The following is a 23889-nucleotide window of genomic DNA, read 5'->3' as shown; positions in this document are numbered from 1 at the left end:
CAAAAGTCAATTTTTTTGATTCTCAGTTTCACTCGAAAGGACCCAAAATAACTCTCGGTGGTTTTTAAGTGCTTTCTTTGAGCCACCTTGGATAAAAAGAGAAAAACATCATCCTTTGACATACGGGGCGTCCTCCACTTGTGACCTCAAACTGAGCCCAACAGTGTCTTTTACATTGATTCCTATGGGAAAAATTGCTTCCACTTAAAAACGTTTCTACTTAAGAACTTGGTCATGGAACGAATTCAGTTCTTAAGTAGAGGGACCGCTGTATATTTAATCTCTTATTAGGGCTGGTTTGCACAGTCAGCCAGTTATTTAGAATTTGGATCTGGCATTTGTGCCTACCTCTTCAGATTTTCCGAAGGCTGTGAGATAAGCAGATGTTGTTTAATAATATGAAATGCCACAGGGTCATTTTGATTATGACTAATCAGCCAACTCGCCCGTTAAACAAAAACACTTTCCGACAAATAAAACGAAAGGTAAACAGTCCATAGGTCGGTGCAGAAATCTTAATATTTCGGGTCACCTCAACCTCTCGGAACTAATAGCATAGCAACAGCATTTAGACTTATATACTGCTTCACAGTGCTTTACAACCCTGTCTAAGCGGTTTATAGAGTCAGCATATTGCTCACAACAATCTGGGTCCTCATTTGACCAACCTTGGAAGGATGGAAGGCTGAGTCAACCTGGAGCCTACTGAGATTCGATCTGCCAAACTGCTGGCAGCTGGTAACTTGCAGTACTGCACTCTAACTACTGCACCACCAAGAAAGGAAGAAGGGAGGGAAGGAAGGAAAGAAGGAACAAAGGAACGAAGGAAGGAACGAAGGAAGGAAGAAGGAAAGATGGAAGGAAGGAGAGAAGGAAGGAAGGAGAGAAGGAAGGAGGAAGGAGGAAGGAAGGAAGGAGGAAGGAAGGAGGGAAGGAAGGCAGGAAGAAAGGAAGGAGGAAGGAAGGAGAGAAGGAAGGAGGAAGGAAGGAAGGAGGAGGGAAGGAAGGAAGGAGGGAAAGAAGGAAGGAGGAAGGAAGGAAGGAATGAGAGAAGGAAGGAAGGAAGGAAGGCTGAATCAATCTTGAACCTACTGAGATTCGATCTGCCAAACTGCTGGCAGCCGGTGATCAACAGAAGTAACCTGCAGTCCTGTACTCTAACCACTGCACCACCCAGTCTCAATTTATTTCCCCATCAAACCAATAACAGGACAAGCAAGATTTCAGGGAAAGGTTAAAGGATAACCAAGGGGCTTTATTTCCCCACCCCAAATTTTATTCCCAGACAGTCTTCAAGCGGAGTGTTTCATGGTGCCAAACTTAAGCCTTTCCCCCCACCTGCCGCTTGGCCAATCCATGTCCCTTCCTCCCCCCCCCTGCCATGTTCACCTGGCCTACCTCGCAAGATCCAGGTAAGCAATTACCATCTTCCGTAATATGCTCCCCTGTGCTCCTCTTTGGAGAAAGGGCAGGATGTAAACACAACAAAGGTAATTGCTTAATTGCTTAATCATTTTAAACCCAGAAGAGTTAATCGGCTAAAAGACGTCTCTAAGCGGTTGGCAAGATCGGCGGATGGGGCGGAGACTGGAGCGTGAGAAGAGAAAGAGAGAGAGAGAAGGAGAAAGAGCGCAAGAAAAAGAGAACCAATGTGCGATAGCCACTGGCGTGTGATTCATTGAACTTTTCAACCCATCTTTTTTGGAGGGGGGTTCAAAATAGAAACATAGAAGACTGATGGCAGAAAAAGACCTCCTGGTCCATCTAGTCTGCCCTTATACTATTTCCTGTATTTTATCTTAGGATGGATCTATGTTTATCCCAGGCATGTTGAAATTCAGTGACTGTGGATTTACCAACCACGTCTGCTGGAAGTTTGTTCCAAGGATCTACTACTCTTTCAGTCAAATAATATTTCCTCACGTTGCTTTTGATCTTTCCCCCAACTAACTTCAGATTGTGTCCCCTTGTTCTTGTGTTCACTTTCCTATTAAAAACACTTCCCTCCTGGACCTTATTTAACCCTTTAACATATTTAAATGTTTCAATCATTTTGTAGGTGAGGTCTCCAGAACTGGACACAGTATCCCAAATGTGGTCTCACCAGCATTCTATATAGGGGGATCATAATCTCCACAATGTTTTTCTTGCATGCAGAAATAAAAATGTGCTGTCTCTGTAGGTCATGGATTCCATAAATGCAACACACTATAGCTTTTTTATACATAACATACAGGGGGGGAATATATATATGCAGTGTTATCTTCCTTTCAGATGTCAAAAGGTTTTTGGGGCTCCTGGTGTTTTCTTTTCTGTGGGAAATGGGTCCAAATGGCTCCTCGAGTGTTTAAGGTTGCCGACCCCTGCCCTACAGTAACCAAATCCATGTCTCCATTCCAAACTTGGATAGTCTCAACCAGGTCTCCCAAAGTGTGCTAGCCTATAAATCTCTCCTGGTTGACGTGGACACTTGCAGAGAAGAAGAGGGGAGATGAGAGGAGCAAAGAGAAGAGGAGAGGAGGGAAGGGAAGAGAAGAGAGAAGAAGAGCAGAGAGGAGAAGAGGAGAGGAGAAGAGGAGAGAAGAAGAGGGGGGGAGAGGAGATGAGAGGAGCAAAGAGAAGAAGAGAGGAGGGAAGGGAAGAGAAGAGCAGAAGAAGAGCAGAGAGGAGGGAAGGGAAGGGAAGAGAAGAGAGAAGAAGAGCAAAGAGAAGAAGTGAAGAAGAGAGGAGGGAAGGGAAGAGAAGAGAAGAGAGAAGAAGAGCAAAGAGAAGAAGAGAAGAAGAGAGGAGGGAAGGGAAGAGAAGAGAGAAGAAGAGCAGAGAGAAGAGGAGAGGAGAAGAGAAGAAGAGGAGAGAAGGGAAGAGAGAAGAAGAGCAGAGAGAAGAGAGGAGAAGAGGAGAAGAGAGGAGGGAAGGGAAGAGAAGAGAAGAGAGAAGAAGAGCAAAGAGAAGAAGAGAAGAAGAGAGGAGGGAAGGGAAGAGAAAAGAGAAGAAGAGCAAAGAGAAGAAGAGAAGAAGAGAGGAGGGAAGGGAAGAGAAGAGAGAAGAAGAGCAGAGAGAAGAGGAGAGGAGAAGAGAAGAAGAGGAGAGAAGGGAAGAGAGAAGAAGAGCAGAGAGAAGAGAGGAGAAGAGGAGAAGAGAGGAGGGAAGGGAAGAGAAGAGAGAAGAAGAGCAAAGAGAAGAAGAGGGTTTTAGATTTCTTGACTTCTTTTTTATTGTTATTTGTAATTCTATATGGTAATTTTATACTGTTGTAAAACGCCCTGAGTCCTTCGGGATTGGGCGGCATAGAAGTCAAATTAAATAAATAAGTTAGTAAATAAGTAAAAATTATTAAAAATTATTAAAAATTAAAGCAAGCAAGCTCTGGTTTATGGAAGCGGCAAGGTTTCACACCAGACGTCAAAGTCATTTCACCAGGGTTTTTCACTCATGGCTGAGTTTCCACGGCGAGCCACACGCCTCTTTTGCGTTTGAGGTGGGAACCCAGCCAAACACAGCCTGAGTGAGCGACAAAACAACCACACCCACACTCACAACCCTGAAGGTGTCCCTGCCGTAATTAAAAAACACAGGCTGCAATGGAGACCAGCCCTTCTGAAGCGAATTCCGGGAAGGTTGAGCAAGAACTGGGGCAATGGGGAATTCCCCCGTTTGCAACCAGAAGGGCTCAGGAAACGCCGGCAGCCGCCCACCTGCTCCCGACAGACCCGAGCTCACCCAATTTATCCTCCCCCCCAATGTCCAAAATCTTCAGAGTGGAGATTTAGCCAGCCGTTTTCCCCAGGAGATGGTCAGGGCAACCACTGGGCAACGCTTCCTTGGCTCCAAAAGCAGAAAGCGAGCAACCCAAGAAGAGGTGGAGAAGGCCTTGGGATCATCCCTTCCAATAGTCTTCTCTTCAAAGTAGTAGTAGTAGTAGTAGTAGTAGTAGTAGTAGTAGTAGTAGTAGTACTATGCTGCCTGTATCTTTACAGTTGACATTGTTTTATTTAGTTTCCTAGTATGATTTTTCCTAGTAGGAAGAAGAAGAAGGAGAAAGAGGAGGAGGAGGAGGAGGAGTAGAGGAAGAAGAAAGAGAAGAAGAAGAGGAAGAAGAAAGAGAAGAAGGGGAAGAAGAAAGAGAAGAAGGGGAAGAAGAAGAAGAAGAAGAAGAAGAAGAAGAAGAAGAAGAAGAAGAAGAAGAAGAAGAAGAAGAAGAAGAAGAAGAAAAGAAGGGAAGAAGAAGAAGAAGGGGAAGAAGAAGGGGAGGAAGAAGAAGAAGAAGAAGAAGAAGAAGAAGAAGAAGAACAACAACAACAACAACAACAACAACAACAGAGCTGGAAGAGACCTTGGGGGTCTTCAAGTCCAACCCCCTGCTTGGGCAGGAGACCCTACACTACTTCAAACAAATGGTTATCCAACATCTTAAAAACTTCCAGTGTTGGAGCATACACAACTCCTGGAGACAACTTCTGTTCCACTTCTTCTCCTGGTGACCAAGGAGTGGATTCGGATCACGAGTCTGTATCTTTGGGTTGGAAAACCTCTTCAAAAGGAGACGCTGAAATAATAACAGGCGTTTCCATCCAAGGAACATCAGGCACTTGAAGAGGTGCGGCCTTCAACTTCCAGAATTCCCCAGCCAGTTTTGTTGGCTGGGGAATTCTTCTGGGAGTTGACTTCCGCAATCTTCAAGTCGCCAAGGTTCAGACAAACTGGTCTAGATAAGCTTAAGGACTGAATTAATTCTAGACTAATATTACATGAAGTGACATTTTCTTTCCTCCCTCCCTCTCTCCCTTTTCCTTCCTTCCTACTCTTCCTTCCATCCTTCCTACTCTTTTTCTTTCCTTCTTCCTTCCTACGCTTTTCCTTCCTTACTATGCTTTCCTTCCTTCCTTCTTTCCATCTGTCCTACTCGTTTCCTTCCTTCCTCCCTCTCTCCTTCCTTCCCTTTTCCTTCTTTCCTATTCTTTTCCTTTCCTTCTTCCTTCCTTCCTACTCTTCCTTCCATCCTTCCAACTCTTTTCATTCCTTCCCACTCTTTTTCTTTCCTTCTTCCTTTCTATGCTTTTCCTTCCTTCCTTCCATCTGTCCTACTTGTTTCCTTCCTTCCTTCCTCCCTCTCTCCTTCCTTCCCTTTTCCTTCCTTCCTACTCTTTTCTTCCTTCTTCCTTCCTTCCTACTCTTCCTTCCATCCTGCCTACATTTTTATTCCTTCCCACTCTTCTCCTTTTCTTCTTCCTTCCTACACTTTTCCATCCTTCCTACTTTTTTCCTCCCTTCCTTCCATCCATCTGTCCTACTCATTTCCTTCCTTTCTTCCCTTTCCTTCCTTCTTTCCCTTTTCTTTCCTTCCTTCCTTCCCTTTTCTTTCCTTCCTTCCTTTCCTTCTTTCTTTCTTTCCTTTTTCATCCCTACCAATGTAGGCAGGCCTTTTTCTGTATAACCATAATATTTTTATGGTGCCTGTCTGGTAGCTGTTTGCAATCCCCTTTAAAAAATATTTTTTTTAAATGACACACTCCAATTAAAGAAGAAAAACAAAGCTCTCACATGCAAACTTTTATACAACAGAATTATTTTCACAGTCTTTCAAGACTCAGTAAACCCTGCATTGCTTTACTATGTGTGTACCTGAACATAAAACTAACTACAATTTAAACCAGGGGTCCCCAAACTTGGCAACTTTAAGACTTGTGGACTTCAACTCCCAGAATTCTCCAGACAGCTATGCTGTCTGGAAAATTCTGGGAGTTGAAGTCCGCAAGTCTTAAAAGTTGCCAAGTTTGAAGACTTCTGATTTAAACCTTCTCTTCCTCCACCAATTTCACTCCAGGATAGTGAGGAGGAATAACAGAGGCCTTTGGAATAATACACCAAAGTTTTTCTGCTCCGGTGCATTGCCAGGGTTAGATTTGGGGACCTTGGCGGAGAAGGTACACTATGTCCTCTCTCCCACCATCTAATCATCTTCTCAAAGACCAAGGACAGTTCAACTGAAGGACAGAAAAAAGCCAGCTGCACCACGTCAGGCTACAGCTAGAAACAATATATATATATTATATATATTTAGCTGGAGGGGAAAAGATAGACTTTGGTTTCTTTCTCGTGGGAGAAATAATTCCATGCTCTCCAGTTCCAGCAGAACATTCTCGCTGCTACCTTTGTCCTTGTTCTTCAAGAGCCACAACAAACACCGTATTTTTCAGAGTATAAGATGCACCTTTTTCCTCCCTAAAAGAGACTGAAAATTCAGCTGCGACTTAAATTCAGAATGTAGCGTTTTTCAAAACTTTTCCCCCCAGCCCTGACTAGATGCTAATGATGTTCCAACTCTCACCTTGCACGTTCTTCCATTGTTACTCTCTGCAAAGAATGTTTTCCAAGCCCTAAGTCTTTGCAGGATTTTTTCATTGCTCTAACTTGCTCCAAATATTTCTTTCCAGCCCTAATCCCAGCGACCAGTTAGGTCCCACAGAGTGGGCCTTCTCCGGGTCCCGTCAACTAAACAATGTCGTTTGGCGGGACATAGGGGAAGAGCCTTCTCTGTGGCGGCCCCGGCCCTTTGGAACCAACTCCCCCCAGAGATTAGAATTGCCCCCACCCTCCTCGCCTTTTGTAAACTTCTTAAAACCCACCTCTGCCGTCAGGCATGGGGGAACTGAGATATTCTTTCCCCCTAGGCCTTTACAATTTACGCATGGTATGTCTGTATGTATGTTTGGTTTTTATAATAAGGGGTTGTTTAGTTATTTTAGTATTGGATTGGATTGTTGCATGCTGTTTTTATCATTGTTGTTAGCCGCCCCGAGTCTACGGAGAGGGGCAGCATACAAATCCAATAAATAAATAAATAAATAGATAGATAGATAGATAGATAGATAGATAGATAGACAGACAGACAGACAGACAGACAGACAGACAGACAGACAGACAGACAAATAAATATAAACCAGGTGCTAATGATTTTACCAGCTCTTGCTGGCTTGCAAGCTCTTTCATTGTTACTCTTTCAAAATAAGGTTTTTTAAAAGCTCTAACCAGGGGATAAAATAATGTGCTGAAACTGACCAGACTAAGGATGCTAGCCAGATGAATACCTACTTAGTAAATTTTTCCTCCTGTTTTCCTCCCCAAAATCTAAGGTGCTTCTTATACTCGGCTGCGTGTTGTACTCCGAAAAATACGGTATATTTCAGTTTCTACCTATTATAAATGGTTACCATTATATTAACCCAATTTACAATTTACTTACAACGTGACCTGTTTTCCCACACGCTGCCCAATTTCCCTCTAGTGAATTTGCATGAATGGGAAGAGGATATGGAGGTGGACATATTCAGCCTGGCACCTTCACTTGTGCCTTATCTCGGTTTGCAAACCACATCCTGCCAAGCCCAAACCATATTATGACGGGGCAAAGCACAAAGCAAACCCTAGACATGTGGACTAGCACCTTGCTCAACCATCTCCATAAGGTTGGGCCAGGAGCAGAGGTGTAATTCATGCCCTTCTACCAGCTAAGGCAGATTTCTCTCTCTCTCTCTCTCTCTTTCTTTCTTTCTCTCTCTCTCTCTCCCTCTCTCGTTCTCTCATTCTCCCTCCCTCGTTCTCTTGTTCTCCCTCTTTCTCTCCATCTCTCTCTCTTCCTTTCTCTCACTCCCACACCTCATTCTCTCTCCTTTACTCTCATTCTCTCTCTTCCTTTCTTCCTTTCTCCCTCCCTCTTTTCTCTCTTGTTCTCTTTCATTCTCCCTCTCCCTCCCCCCTCATTCTCTCATTCTCTCTTTTTTCCTCTCTCCTTCCCTCATTCTCTCTTCCTTACTCTCTCATTCTCTCCCTCGTTCTCTCTCCCTTACTCTCTCATTTTCTCTCCCTTACTCTCATTCTCTCTCTTTCTCTTTCTCCCTCTTTCTCCCTTACTCTCTTGTTCTTTTTCCCTCTCTCCTTCCCTCCCTCGTTCTCTCTCTTACTCTCTCGTTCTCTCTTTCTCTTTCTCCCTCCCTCGTTCTCTCTCCCTTACTCTCTCATTCTCTCTTTTTCCTCTCTCCTTCCCTCATTCTCTCCCTTTCTCATTTTCTCTCCCTTACTCTCATTCTCTCTCTTTCTCTTTCTCCCTCCCTCGTTCTCTCTCCCTTACTCTCTCGTTCTCTCCCTTTCCCTCCCTCATTCTCTCTCTTTCTCCCTCTCCCTCTCCCCATCTCTCTCTCTCTCTCTCTAAATTCCAACAGCTGGCCCAAGAGCTTCTGACATAAAGCATCGCCTGTTTTCCACAGCCGTTTTTCATTGCTTGAAAAGTTAACATTAAGAATAAATACTGCCTTAGTAGAAGCCCCAGAGTAACACAGCTGGGTTGTTTTCCTTTTACTTCATCTCCATCCCCCATCAAATGAAATAACCCGTCTGCTAACTTTAGCAACAAGGTTGACTCGGCCAAGCTGTTTGCAAGCCGTAGTTTAAAATAATTCACTCTTTACAAGCTGGGCCATTGTATTATTTTTATTTCATTTTAGAAAAAGGGCGGCTGTTAGCTAGCTGATCCAGGAGAAAGTGCATTTTCTCCGTATAAATAGCACACACACCATCAAGGCAAGACGAATCCAAAGCAGGCTTTTTAAACTGTTCGATCGTTGTCAAATGCAAAAAGTGCAATATTTATAACCCTGGCCTGCCATTAAAGACCAGGAAACACAGACCGAAGAACAGTTGGCAGGGGAGCAAGTTTGAAACAAAGAGATCAAAAATTCTCCCAACAGTCTAATATTAATTTTATTTATTTATTATTATTATTATTTATTTATTAGATTTGTATGCCGCCCTTCTCCGAAGATTCGGGGCAGCTCACAGAATACAAAAAAAACCAGCATGGCAACAAATCTAATGAAAACCAATCAGCCAACTCATTCACAACTGTACATTACATCTCATTTATTTATTTATTCATTCATATTTATTCATTCATTAGATTTCTATGCTGCTATTCTGCGCAGACTCAATGAAAATATAACAATGCAAAAGAGATCAGAATTGCCCTCACCCTCCTCGCCTTTCGTAAGCTCCTTAAAACCCACCTCTGTCGTCAGGCATGGGGGAACTGAGATATTTATTTATTTTATTTACTTATTGGATTTGTATGTCGCCCCTCTCCGTAGACTCGTATTCTCTTCCCCCCACTAGGCCTATACAATTTATGCATGGTATGCTTGTGTGTATGTCTGGTTTTTAAATTAGGGTCTTTTAAACTGTTTTAAATATTAGATTTGTTATATGTTGTTTCACTATTGTGGTTAGCCGCCCCGAGTCTATGGAGAGGGGCGGCATACAAATCAAATCAAATCAAATCAAATAAAAAAATAAATAAACAAACAATAATAAATAATAATAAATTAATTAATTAATTAAAATAAAATAAAATATAAGAAATCCAATTTAAAATTAAATCTAAAACCCCAATACATTAAAAAACAATCATCGCTATCCATAATATCCAACAATCGTCCACATTCATAATATCCAAGGATATACATACTAACACACTGCTGAAATTCTGCAGGGCTGCAAAATCATCTGCTCTGAAGCCCAACCGATTTATGGTAAGTCCTCTGGCCCCATAAGGACTAGAAACCTAGCTTACTTTCCCTCATTTTAAGAAGCAAATCGGGCAGACCAAAGCACCATGAATTACTGATTGTTTCTCAAACCTGGGCCATTAAGAAAATGGATGGACCAACTTCCAGCCATCCTATGTACATCCCATCTACCTTGATCTCATGTCTCCATGACCTTCAAATGTTGGTGGAATCGCTCACCCTGCTTATCACTGACTGCACCAAGATTTTCCGGGAAGTTATAGCAAGATGGCTATGTAAAAAAATGCAATTTGATGCTCATGTTGCCTAATTAACTATTAACAAAAATATGTAACCTTTCCCTGGTGCAGAGCTGAAGGGATTGGATACTGTAGCCTAGAGGTTAATTCTCTGCCTTCCAAGGCAAAGGTTGCAGGTTCAAGTATATGGCTAGCTGATGAGGCCAAAATAAGGACAAAATAGATCTATCCTAGTCTCCCTTAATTTTCAAATTCAGCAAAAAAACACGTGACATATATATATGAAGAGGATGAGTGGGACCTCGTCGAAACATCGCCAGAAATTTCTAAATCCTACATGGGAAGAAATACGAAAACAAATATATGATCATCAGGCTGAAGTTATAAGCTTCGTTCTGCTGTAAATATAGAATGTTTGTAACTGCCATTTGTTCCTTATATATAGTGTTGGGGGTGGAGATTTGGTTTGAATGTAGCATATATATGTATGTATGTATATGTATGTATGTATGTATGTATGTATATGTATGTGTATATATTATGTATGTGTATGTGTGTATATATATGTACACACACACATATATATATATATACACACACACACTGCTCAAAAAATAAAGGGAACACTTAAACAGCACAATATAACTCCAAGTAAATCAAACTTCTGTGAAATCAAACTGTCCACTTAGGAAGCAACACTGATTGACAATCAATTTCACATGCTGTGGTGCACATTCAACTTTGTAAAGAACAAAATATTCAGTGAGAATAATTCATTCATTCATTCAGATCTAGGACGTGTCATTTGAGTGTTCCCTTTATTTTTTTTGAGCAGTCTATATAAGATGACCTGATAGAAGAAAACTAACTGCAGTTTTGAAACCAGGATGCCTAAATTAACTGTATAAAAGCTCAAAAATCAAATTCAACGGAAATTGGGTTAGAAATTGTTCCCCAACGTGATATCCTTACGAAAGAGGTGGTTCCATCCACAAGGCTGTGATTTAGCGGTTCAGGAATGTCCCATTTCCCTTGGCAAGTCCCTCTAACTTTCCAGCCTGATCCACAAGCCACAGCTGTGTTAGCAGATGGACAACGGAGCCTCTTAAGGGGCAGAAAAATCGGAGGAACAATTCGTAGGATGAAACACAGATAAGCTCTCAACTTGCAACGGAGTTTTGAGTGAGCATCTGAAGTCACAAATGCACCCCAAAAAAAGGGACTTACCACCATTTTTCTCACTTAACAAACACCCCGTGGGGATATGATCAAAATTCAGAATGCTTGGCAATTGGTTCATGCTTATGATGGATCAATTCCCAATTCCTTCACTTTTAAATATGTTAAAGGTTTAAATAAGGTTCAGGAGGGAAGTGTTTTTAATAGGAAAGTGAACACAAGAACAAGGGGACACAATCTGAAGTTAGTTGGGGGAAAGATCAAAAGCAACGTGAGAAAATATTATTTGACTAAAAGAGTTGTAGATGCTTGGAACAAACTTCCCGCAGACGTGGTTGGTAAATCCACAATAACTGAATTTAAACATGCCTGGGATAAACATAGATCCATCCTAAGATAAAATATAGGAAATAGTATATAGGGCAGACTAGATGGACCATGAGGTCTTTTTCTGCCGTCAATCTGGTTGGGGGATGGGAAATAAAACCACACCTATTCACAAGCAATGATAGATAGATAGATAGATAGATAGATAGATAGATAGATAGATAGATAGATAGATAGATGTAGGTAGGTAGAGGTAGGTGGGTGGGTAGGTAGGTAGGTAGGTAGGTAGATAGATAGATAGATAGATAGATAGATAGATAGATAGATAGATAGATAGATAGAGGTAGGTAGGTAGGAAGGAGGGTGGGTGGATGGATGGATGGATGGATGGATAGATAGATAGATAGATAGATAGATAGATAGATAGATAGATAGATAGATAGATAGATAGATGTAGGTAGTTAGATAGTGGTAGACAGACAGACAGACAGACAGACAGACAGACAGACAGACAGACAGACAGACAGACAGACCAGGATCCAGGGCAGGTCATATAAACCCACCCATGAAGGGCACACCTTTCATCACAGATTAGGCTGCCACCTTCTCCAGAGTGGTACCTACCCTTTGAGACAACTCACAAAATCCAGGGAACATCAGATGCTGTTTTCTGTCTCTGCTCCTCAACTGCAGAGATACGGCGGATTTTCTAAGCATCAATAATATCATTTCCCACCGGAACCCGGCAACTGTGCTAAGATCCAGCAGGGGCATTGATTTACAGTGGGCCTGTGGACAATTACATCCCTAAACCTTTCTAGACTTTTAAAATAACAATACTGATATACCCTAAATGCTAAAACATTCAGCCCCATTCTGGGTCGGTTTTTTTTGAGCTAGTCTGCAAAGTGATGTCATGTCATCTCTCTCTCTCTCTCTCTCTCTCTCTCTCTCTCCCTCTCCCAATCCCTCTCCCTCCCTCTTCTCTCTCTCTCTCTCTCTCTCTCTCTCTCTCTCTCTCTCTCTCGTAGTGGCAAGTGCTAAGAGGATAGAAGGGGGTGTGCGCGTGTAAATAAAATGATGTTTGCTCTTGAGCTTAGTTTAACACTCTGCATTTTGGCACCTCCGGGTTGTTTTTTTTAGCGCCTGGAAAAATCACCTATCCCGAAATCCAATAAATCTTCTTTGCAAACTTCCTCTTTTGCTGTTGTTGGCCATTGGGTTTTGCAAAGGAAAAAAAAAAATAAAGCGAGTTTTTCACAATTGCAAAAGCTGTCACCCCCCCCCCCCCCACACACACACACACACACCAATCTCCTCATGGCAATTCTTCTGCATCGCCTTTCTCTCACCCAGGATTCATCCTTCTTGCTCATCCCCCAACCCCAATCTGGTTGGGGGATGGGAAATAAAACCACACCTATTCACAAGCAATGATAGATAGATAGATAGATAGATAGATAGATAGATAGATAGATAGATAGATAGATAGATAGATGATAAAGAAAGAGAGATGATAGATAGATAGATAGATAGATAGATAGATAGATAGATAGATAGATAGATAGATAGATGAATGATAAAGAAAGAGAGATGATAGATAGATAGATAGATAGATAGATGAGAGAGAGAGAGGATGGATAGATGAGAGAGAGAGATAGATAGAGGATGGATAGATAGATAGATAGATAGATGAATGATAAAGAAAGAGAGATGATAGATAGATAGATAGATAGATGAGAGAGAGAAGATGGATAGATGAGAGAGAGAGATAGATAGATAGAGGATGGATAGATAGATAGATAGATAGATGAATGATAAAGAAAGAGAGATGATAGATAGATAGATAGATGAGAGAGAGAGAGAAGATGGATAGATGAGAGAGAGAGAGAGAGTATGGATGGATAGATAGATAGATAGATAGATAGATAGATAGATAGATAGATAGATAGATGATAGATAGAAAGATATAGACAGACAGACAGACAGACAGACAGACAGACAGACAGATAGGGATATAGAGATTGGTAGATAGGTAGATTGGTAGGTTGGTTGGTTGGTAGGTAGGTAGACAGACAGACAGACGAGATAGATAGATAATAGACAGGCAGACAGAGACAGATATGAGAGAGAGAGAGAAAGAGAGAAAGAGATACACAAACACACGCACACACAAATTGCACCATAGGATTTGACTGATTTGAAAAGAACTGGAAAGTCACAAGACCTTCCAACCGTACCAGTTGATGAAAAAAATTGATTTATTTTTTTCTCTTGACATTCCAGGTAAGGGTGGGTAAGCCAAGAATTTTTTTTTAAAAAAGAAACAAATTTGAAGAGAATAATAAACCGCATTCAGAAATGCTATTTCAGTTAAGGTGCTGCTGAGGAGGGGGGAGTCCATCTCAAACCAAAAATATCTCAAACATCTCAAACAGAAAAAAAAACCCTACTTGTCACCTACAAAAAAAAGAGTTTTGTTTTTACCTGCACGGCAGGAGGCAGGATTTTAAACATCTGCAGTTGTTTTTTTTAAAAAAATACACTGCTCAAAAAAACAAAGGGAACACTCCAAGAACCCACCCTAGATCTGAATGAATGAAATATTCTCACTGAATACTTGGTTCTGTACAAAGTTGAATGTGCACAACAGCATGTGACATTGATTGTCCATCAGTGTTGCTTCCTAAGTGGACAGTTTGATTTCACAGAAGTTTGATTTACTTGGAGTTATATTCTGTTGTTTAAGTGTTCCCTTTATTATTATTTTTTGAGCAGTATACCGCACGAATCCCAGCGGCCGATAAGGTCCCACAGAGTTGGCCTTCTCCGGGTCCTGTCGACCAAACAATGTCGTTTGGTGGGCCCCAGGGGAAGAGCCTTCTCTGTGGTGGCCCCAGCCCTCTGGAATTCAACTCCCCCCAGACATTAGAACGGCCCCCACCCTCCTTGTCTTTCGCAAATTACTTAAGACCCACCTATATCGCCAGGCATGGGGGAACTAAGACATCTGTGCTGTATGGTTTTAATTGCTGGGGTTTTATATATGTTTTTTAATATTGGATTTGTTTTTACTGCTATATTGTTTTATTATTGTTGTGAGCCGCCCCGAGTCTTCGGAGAGGGGCGGCATACAAGTCCAATAAATTATTATTATTATTAATTATTATTATATATACACACCCACCTACATAAAAACAGTGGACTTTTGACTGTGGCTGGTTTTTACATTGATGCCTCTAAAGCAGGCCTAACGCCCATAATCAGACCAAAGGTGAAATACACGCATTGTAATGGAGAGGCTCCAATCTCTTAACCTGTGCAGTATTTCATAACACACACCCCCTCCGCCACCAACCAAAAAAAACCCCTCTAACCTCTCCTTTTTAGCTTAGAAAGACAAGGAGTTCTTCCAAGCAAAGAGCTTGTCGTTTGAATTTATATCGCGTATCAACATAGAAACATAGAAGACTGATGGCAGAAAAAGACCTCACGGTCCATCTAGTCTGCCCTTATACTATTTCCTGTATTTTATCTTAGGATGGATATATGTTTATCCCAAGCAATTCAGTTACTGTGGATTTATCTACCATGTCTGCTGGAAGTTTGTTCCAAGGATCTACTACTCTTTCAGTAAAATAATATTTTCTCATGTTGCTTTTGATCTTTCCCCCAACTAACTTCAGATTGTGCCCCCTTGTTCTTGGGTTCACTTTCCTATTAAAAGCACTTCCCTCCTGAACCTTATTTAACCCTATAACATATTTAAATGTTTCGATCCTGTCCCCCCTTTTCCTTCTGTCCTCCAGACTATACAGATTGAGTTCATGAAGTCTTTCCTGATACATTTTATGCTTAAGACCTTCCACCATTCTTGTAGCCCGTCTTTGGACCCGTTCAATTTGCAGACCCAGGCATAAAACCAAAGAAACCAACCCACAACTCTGCTATTTTAAACTGTATTAAAGGGCAATTCATTGATTCTGCCGATGAATTGCAGGCGAGACAGAAAGAAAAATGGTCCAGGAGAACATTAAAAAGAAGAAAAAATAGGTGGAAGTGTAACCTCAACACCTACATTTATTCCTTGGCCGTGTCCCTACCACACAAACACCAACAGCAAGACATTAAGGGGGGGAAATCACAACAGCTCAAGGCTTAATTTTTAAAAAGCTTTTATTTGGACAAAGGCCAGAGGGATTTTTTTTCCCTCCCAGCCACCACCACCCCTTGAAAAAAGAAGTTAATTTTAACTGCCATTCCTGAGAACTGGCCAAAACTAACCCAGCTATTTTCTTTACAAAGATATTCAGTTCGAAAGTAACTTTGGGCCCAATAAAAGAGAGATCAAACAATCCGAAAGACAAAGGAATGTTTGTTTTGAATGTAACAACAACAACAACAGTTTTGTGTTACTATAGGAACATTATTCAAAAAGTTACTCCACAAAAAACTTATTTCAAAAGGAGGGAAAAAAGAAAAGCGAAAGAAACCACAGTTTTAAAATAAATTGGGCTCAACTACCCATTGGCAATTATTTTATTTTTTTTGCAATTCTAAAATATGCACTCAAACTTTGGAAACCTCGCCAAAAATAGTGACAAAAGCCATCTTGTTTTTCATTTTAAAGCATCCCTGATTTTGGGAGGGTTTATGTTTTTAAGTACATGTATAGCTCAACTTACGACCACCATTGAAGCCAAAATTTCTGTGGCTAAGTCATTGGTAAAGCAAGTTTTGTTCCATATTACAACCTTCCTTTGCCACCAGTGTTAAAGCGGTTGGGGTTATGGACTTTGCTGTTTGCAAAAGGGGATCATATTAAAAAAAACACCCAGAAATGGTAAGTATGAATCAGTGAGCTGAGACTTCTTTTCTCATATTTTCTATCATTTCTAGCAAACCACAAGAACTACAAAAAGTCCATTTAAAAATAAAAAGGCTTCAACTAAGAGAAAATTCTTGGGATTGTGATGAGAATCTACAAGACCCCCAAAAAGCAAATTTTGCAGAACACATTTGCAGAAATAAAACACCAAGCTACGGGCAAAGAAACATGGACTTCCCAAAGCATTATTATTATAATAATAATTACTTCCCAAAGCATGCTTAGAATAAAAAACAGGCCATTTTAGTCCACAAGGAAGAGGGGGGCAAAAAAATCTACAATTCTCAGACAAAGACAGGAACACCATTATTTTGCAAAACCAAACCAGCAGGAGAGACAAAAAGGGCATCAAATTCTCCAGAACCAACAAACAGGGGGGGGGGGGGGGAAGCAAGGTATAGAATGTGCCTGGGATAGAAAAATACAGGAAAACCATAAAAATGCAGGAAAAACAAGCCATTAAAAAAAAAAAAGCAACCAGCCCGCTTCAGCCCTGACATTTAACCCAAGATAGAATGCGATGGTTTAAGAATCAAACAGCCTATGTCAGCTTCTCAAAATAGGCACCTAAAGGACATTTTTTTAGTTCTCGCTTCTCTTAAATCTTAAAGAAAACAAATTTATTTCTTTTCCCTCCTGCTCTCGAATTCAAATTGGGAAGAAATTTATATATACTGTCTGCTATCTGTCCGATTAAAAACAGATGCACCCACACCACCCCAGCCAGGGACCTGCTGGTAATAACTTTATCCAATCCAGGGGGAAGGTGGTTTATATAGAACTCGGTTTGTCATTCATGGATTCTGAAGGATTTCAGAGAGAAGCTCCCCAGATATCTGGAGCTCTTTTTCTCAAGAGAAGATTGGCTCATTCCCATTTTTTTTCCTTTCTGTTTTAAATGTTGGTGATCCCCCCCCTTCCAAACAGGGTTGGGTGGTGGTGGCCCCAGATGGCTAAACAGAAAAAGGGAAGAATATCCCAGGTTTAACAGCCCTTAAACCATTTTTTACTTAGAATGGACCCCTCTGGCAATTCCCCCCCCCCCGACCCAGCTCCCTACATTTTACCGGACGTCTGGGGTGAGGTGGGGGTTCAAAACGGACTTAAAACTCATTGGCAGCTAATTAAAGGTCCAGTTGGGGTTTCCTGCAGGGCTGTTTTGTGGAGGGGGGCAGGAAGGTAACTGCAGAAAGGGGGCAGGGGGAGTGAAGCCTACCTCTACAGGTAGAGGTGAGAGCAGAATTTCTCCTTAAAGAAGGTGGGGTGGATTAAAGGGCTGACCTCCACCTTTAAGAGGTGGGCTTGAAGGGAAAGGAGGGCACCCCAGCTTTAAAGAGGGAGGTTAAAGGGAAAGGAGGGGGGTTGAAAGGAAAGGTGTGTTATCACCTCCTTTAAAACCTACTGAGTCCCTAGAGAGTTGGGTGGCACAGAAATAGAATAGAATTAGATGATAGAGAGATAGAGAGATGGATGGATGGATGGATGGGTGGGTGGGTGGGTGGGTGCATGCGTGCATGGATGGGTTAGATGGAGGGAGGGATTAGATGGATGGATAGATGGAAGGAAGGATAGGTAGATAGGTAGATAGGTAGATAGATAGATAGATAGATAGATAGATAGATAGATAGATAGATAGATAGATAGATAGATAGATAGATAAATAGATAGATAAACCTCCCTGAGAAGGGCGGTCTATAAATCTAAATAATAATAATATTAATACTTATATACTAATAAGAGTAATACTAAAACATACTACTACTACTAATAATAATAATAGTAATACAGTACTACTAATAACAAGAACAAGAACAACGACAACAACAACAACAACAATAATAATAATGGGGGTTGAAGGCTGTCCATTTCCACCACCCTGGTCCCACTGTCTCCCCCACCCTGCCAATCCTCCCAGCCCCAGAAGCCCAGCCCCAGACTCACCCGGGTGGGAATGGAGGTTGAGGCCGGGGGCGGCGAGGTATTTGCCCGGCGGCAGCGGCGTTCCCAATGGAGCCAAGCGAGCAGCTCCGGCGGCGGCGACGTGGCTCTCCATGGCCAGCCCGGAGAGCAGCGGCGGGGGCACGCGGACGGCGCGGGGAGCCCCCAGGTCTCTTCCATCCATCCTCCGGTGGCCGAGCACCGCCCCCGCCGCCGCCCTCCTCCTCTTCCTCCTCGGCCAGGCCCCAGCCTTAAAGGCGGCGGAGTCCGGAGGGGGCCAGCGGGGAGCGGGGGTCCATCATCCTCCTGGAGGGGTTGGGGGGGTTGCAAAGCTTCTTGCAAGCCAAGGAGCCTGGAGAAATTGGGGAGGGGGCGCAGAGTCAGAGAGGGGCTTTTCAAACGGACAGAGACAGGCAGACAGACACACCCTGGGCAAGGGGAGAGCTGGGGGGGGTTATTGAATGGGGGAGGGAGAAGAGACCCCTCCCCAAAACCTGGTCTTGCCCAGAACCCCCTCCCCTTCCCCAAACTGCCCTGTTCATTTGCAGGCAAAAGAAAAGGCGGTGGGGGAGGGAAAAATGGATGCACCCCCTACAGCCCCCCCCCACGGGAAACCGAGGCTCTTTGACACCCCTCCCCTCCGTAGGATCGCCCCTTCCTCTTCAAATTAATAATAGCAAACGTTTGTTTATAATGCCCTTTTAAGAAAGAGCATTATAATAATTATCATTATTATTAAATAATAATAATAGTAATAATAATAGTAATAATAGTACTACTAGTAGTAGTAGTACTACTACTGCTGCTACTACTACTAATAATAATAATATTAATAATAATAATAATTTAAACATTATTCTTTTAAGAAAGGGCATGACAGCAAGCCATATACAACTAAGGAAAGAGGGTAGGCAATACACACACTTAGCTAAAACACAACTAGTAAAACCACAAAACTTGTTAAAAACCTTCCCAATTTCCTCCCCTCTTGCTGATCTGCTGAATCAAAGTGGAAGGTCTTTATCGCTTAACACAGCTGTGTTATTTTTTTTAAAAAAAAGATAGCTTTCATTTTAATTTAATTTGATTTAGCTATGGTGAGTGTTGGTTTTATATGTTGTATGTCCATGTTTCATATGTTGTGTGCCCCGAGTCCTGGGAGAGATAATGTCGCTTGGCGGGGCCTAGGGGAAGAGCCTTCTCTGTGGGGGCCCCGGCCTCTGGAATCAGCTACCCCTGGATATTCACACTGCCCCCCCCCCCCTCTTGCCTTTCCTAAGTCTTAAGACTCATTTATGTGGCCAGGTTTGGGCCATTAGACCTTAACCCTGGCCAAGGAATGATCGCAGAGTTGTTGTGTCAATGGATACAGCTTGGAATTTTAAACAGCTATGGAATTTTTAATTTAATTGGTTTGGTTTTCATTGTCATTTACTGTCTTTTATTATGTTGCAAGCCGCGAGTCTTCGGAGAGAATTAATAAATAAATAAAATATAAACCCAATTAATAAAATTAATAAATTGTAAGTCCACCCGCCCTGAGCTCGCAAGCCGCTCTTGGTGTCTTAAAAACGGGCGTCTTGGTTTGTTTTTTTTTAAACGCCCGTTTGGAAGTGTTTTTCTTTTTTGCAGACAAAAAGGAGAGGAATATCTTTTTTTTTTAAATGGCTTTATCAGAAATTTTTTTCCCCAGGGTTTAATTTATTTTATTTTCTCCCACCATAAAATAAAACAATATATAGCTCTAAACGCAACAACGATGCTTAAAATCAATTGTATATAAAGTTTTCTAATAAGAAAAGATTTTTTTTTAAAGGCTGGATTGCTTTTGCGTTTCTTCCACGGGGGGGGGTCGCTGCCCCCCCCAACCCCCCACTTATATTTTCTTTACCAGGCCCAGCTGCAAAAAACCCAAACCCACAAAGCAGGGCGGCGAGCCTGCAAAATCCTCCCCGAAACCCGCATGAAAAACCCTTGAACCTCATTTATGGCGGGTGGGATTGAGGGGGGGGCAACTGTGGAGGAAAAATCAGGGGCCCCCCGCTGGATCCCACCCTGTTAGCTTTTAATTTTTATTTTTTAAAGACAATTTAAGTGGATAACATCGCGCTGCTCCGGGCTTCCTAAAACCCAAACTCTTCCTTATATTTTATCTGTTTTTAAACATTCGTTTTATTTATTTATTGGATTTTTAAAAATGACTTTTATTTTCCTCCTTTTCTCCATCAAAGGTGATTTAACCTTCCTTGGGAGGGGAGGAATGTAAAAAAAAAGTCAAGGTTGTTCCAAGCTTTAAAAATAAGCATATATACGAGGCAGAGAAGCTTAAACATGAAATATATAGCTATCTATTCCCACCTTTATTTTTAAAGCTTGGAACAACCTTGAGTTATATTCTATCTGCTCCCACCCCTTTAATATATGTGTGTGTGTGTGTGTGTGTGTGTGTGTGTGTTATATATATGTATGTATATGTGTGTGTGTGTGTGTGTGTGTGTGTGTGTGTATATATATATATATATATATATATATATATATATATATATATATATATATATATATAAAGCTTTGCAGAACTATTGGGGTGGCTTTGATAATTTAAGAGAAACTATCTTCTCTCTTCTGGGTCTCTTCTCCGCCCCCCCCCCCACCAAATCCTTTCCCTCCCAGCCCTCTAACTCTGCAGTCTGAGGTAATTCAACTCAGAAACCCCACCGTGAACATGAGGACTTGCTGCTTAAGAAATCTAGGCTTGGGAAGAGGGGAGGGAGAGGGAGAGAAAGAGAGGAGAGAAAAGGAGAGAAAAAGGAGAACGAGAGAAAGAGAATGAGGGAGAAAAAGAAGGAGATGAGAGAAAAAGAGAGAAAAAGAAGAACGAGAGGGAGAACGAGAGAACGAAAAAGCGAGAGAAAGGGGAGAGAACGAGAGAAATATAAGAGAAGGAGAGAAAGAACGAGAGAGAAAAGGAGAACGAGAGAAAGAGAAAGCGAGACGGAAAAGGGGAGAGAACGAGAAAAATATAAGAACGAAGAGGAAAGGGGAGAAAATGAGAACAGAAAGAAGAGAACAAGAAAGCTAGAGAGAACGAGAGAACGAGAAAGCGAGAGAAAAGAGGGAGGGAGAACACGAGAAAAATAGAAGAGAACGAGAGAGGAAAGAGAAAAGGAGAACCAGAAAGAGAGAACCAGAAAGCTAGAGAGAACGAGCGAAGGAAAACGAGAAAGCAAGAGAGAGTGAAAAGAGGGAGAGAACGAGAAAAACAGAAGAGAACGAGAGAGGAAAGAGGAGAAAAAGAGAGAAAGGGGGAACGAGAGAACGAGAAAGCTAGAGAGAACGAGAGAGAGAGAAATCGAGAAAGAAGGGGGAAAGAGAGAACGAGAAAGATGGAGAAAGAGCCCCAGGACCCCCCTCTTTACCTAGTCCTTAAAAAGGCTCCCCAATTCCGCCGGTGTATTCCAGGAGGCTGCCTGCGAGCTGCCCAGATCCAGAGGCGACTTTTACGCCCAGGTGGAGAAACGCGCGAAGCAGGCGCGCAAAAAAAAATATCCTCCAATTCGACAACCTCGGAAAATCCGCGGATCTCCTCCCAGGGGCCGGCGGGAGATCGGATCCAGCACCCCTTAAAGCGCTTCTGGCTTGGATTTTTTTTTTTTTAAAAAAATTACAAGCGAGGAGGGGGGTTCGGTTCCCGCGCCGCATTCGATTTCAAAGCGCCGGGCGTCTGGCTCTCCGCCCGCGCGCGCCTTCCCTTCGCGCAAGCGAGGATTCCAAAACGAACCCTCTCCAAAAAAATTTTTACAATCTCTTTGGGGGGGGGACAAGGTCTTTCTGCGCCCTCCCCCCTTTAGCCAACTGGCTTTGAGTCCTTTCGCCTGCCTCCCCTCCACATTTCTCGCCCCCCCCCCCACCCTTCCAAAGGCTATTTTCTCCCTTCCCTGGAAAGGATAATTTGTAACGTTGCAGTCCCAACGTTGCCATTTATCGAGAGGGGAAAGCAGGAGCCAAAATAAATATATATAAATACAGTATATATATATTTTTAAATGCCTAAGCTTTCATTTTGTGCTGTCCCTGGTATTCAAGACTACCGGAGATTGGGGGGGGGCGGCAAAGGGGAGAGAAAGGTCTTATTGCGATTTCTAGTAGGGAGATCCCCTTCATGGGAACTTTCTCTTTCAACGGAAAAGAGAAAGTTTTGGGTTCCTGGGGGAGGCTGGGCCCCACGCGTGCTTTTAAAAATCGCCATAAATCTTCCTTCTTCGGTGTCCCGCTGGCCACGGGATTCCTACGGGGATTGTGTGTGTGTGTTTGTGCGTCGGTGCGGGTGGATACACACACACCGCCAGACGCCGAGGCTTCTCTCGGGGGTGGCGAAAATAAACTTCCTTTGAAACTGTGCGGGGAGTTTGGGCTAAAATATCAAGAGGGATTTAAAAAAAAAAATCCTCTCTCCCTTTCTTATTTTTTTCCTTGCCTCGAGTAATCCCGGCTCCCTTTTCCCAAAATGGCTGAATTCCCGATTTTAATTAAAAACAGCCCACCCGAAGTGAGGCGGGGAGGGGTTATTTTTTTTCCCCTTCTTCTTCTCCTTTTCTTTCGAGAATGCCTTGTTTTCTTCGCTTTCTTTCCAAGGGGAAAAAAATTAAACCGAGAGGAAAAAATAATAGTGGAAGAAATAGGTTGAAGGAAGGCGGGGTGCAAAAAATCCCCTCCATCCAACCCCCCTTTTTTTCGAGACCTAAAAGGGAGGGGACGAAAAGCCCCCCCAAACACACAGCCAAGACTTTCCCTCTCTTTTTTCCCCTGCCCCCCCCCCCTCTAAAAAAATCAAAACCAGCCCTGGCAACTTGCGAAAGTTGGCCGCGCAAAGCTCTTACCTTCCGCTTCGGGAGATGATGCCCTCAGTGGATTCTTAGCCCGATCCTTTGGGGCATTTTCCGCGGGGGGGGTCTCTGGCCCGCTAGGATCCGTCGCCTCCCCCACCATCAGCGAAAGGGGGCCAGAGGAAACCCCCCCTCTTCCTCCTCTTTCTCTCCCTCCCCTTCCCCAAAAATCCTTCCCTTTTGCGATTTCCGTGCGTAAAAATAACCCAAATGCGCGCTAGATGGATTGCAGGGGTCGGTTCTTTCCTCCTTTCCCGGTCCTCTCGTGGCTTTTGGGGGTCGCGGGTGAGGGTCTTGCACGGAGGGCCCCCTCTGGCGCGAAAGGAAGCCCCGGAAGGCGGAGGGGATCCGAGCTGCTGGGGGGGGGAAACCACGATTCCGGGCCTTTTTCGGTTCCTTAGCTTCTCCTCCGAAGCGCACCCTGGTCCCCGTTGGTAATCCTTGGCGATCTCCATATACAACTCAGCGTCGGGGAAAGGTACATTACCCAAGCGCTGCCCCCCACCCCCCCTCCTCCCTTTTCGAAGTTTCTCTCGAGGATGTTTAAAAAAAAAAGAAAGGGAAAAAAGGGGGGAGGGCGAGGAGAAAGGAGAGAAAGGGAGGGAGGGGGGCGAGGAAGAAAGGAGCCAAGCAATGAAACGCGCATTGTTTCGGCCGGCCCGCCCCCCTCGGCCATTCGGAATGTCCTTCTGGCTTCCCCCATTGGTCGCCCTGCCTGCCACTCCCGCGCGTGGAAATAACTTTGGCTGGCCGCCAAGCTTATCAAACCAATTATGGAGCTGGGAGGGGGGAGGAGGAGGAGGCGAGCAGTTTCTAGGCTCCCCCAGGCGGCTTGGCTTGAATGAGAGCGAGGAGGG

General features: G+C 43.0%; 1 protein-coding gene across 3 annotated transcripts in view; it reads right to left on the bottom strand.

The window, feature by feature from the left end:
* TNRC18 (trinucleotide repeat containing 18) overlaps positions 1-23600 on the bottom strand; it is a 91953-nt gene extending 68353 nt beyond the window's left edge. For 2 of the 3 annotated variants that reach the window (XM_070761305.1, XM_070761306.1), the window contains exon 1: positions 18153-18501. In XM_070761305.1, the coding sequence (XP_070617406.1) occupies positions 18153-18333 (181 nt within the window). In that variant the 5' untranslated portion in view covers positions 18334-18501. Of the gene's footprint in view, positions 1-18152; positions 18502-23026 lie in introns of those variants that run through there. The other variant, XM_070761307.1, reaches the window with a different exon arrangement.
* Between the last annotated feature and the right edge of the window lie 289 nt (positions 23601-23889).

The sequence above is a fragment of the Erythrolamprus reginae genome, chromosome 9 (assembly GCF_031021105.1).
Source record: "Erythrolamprus reginae isolate rEryReg1 chromosome 9, rEryReg1.hap1, whole genome shotgun sequence".
Classification (NCBI taxonomy): Eukaryota; Metazoa; Chordata; class Lepidosauria; order Squamata; family Dipsadidae; genus Erythrolamprus; species Erythrolamprus reginae.
Note: the sequence above shows the minus strand (reverse complement) of the source record. Positions and strands in the feature narration are given on the sequence as shown.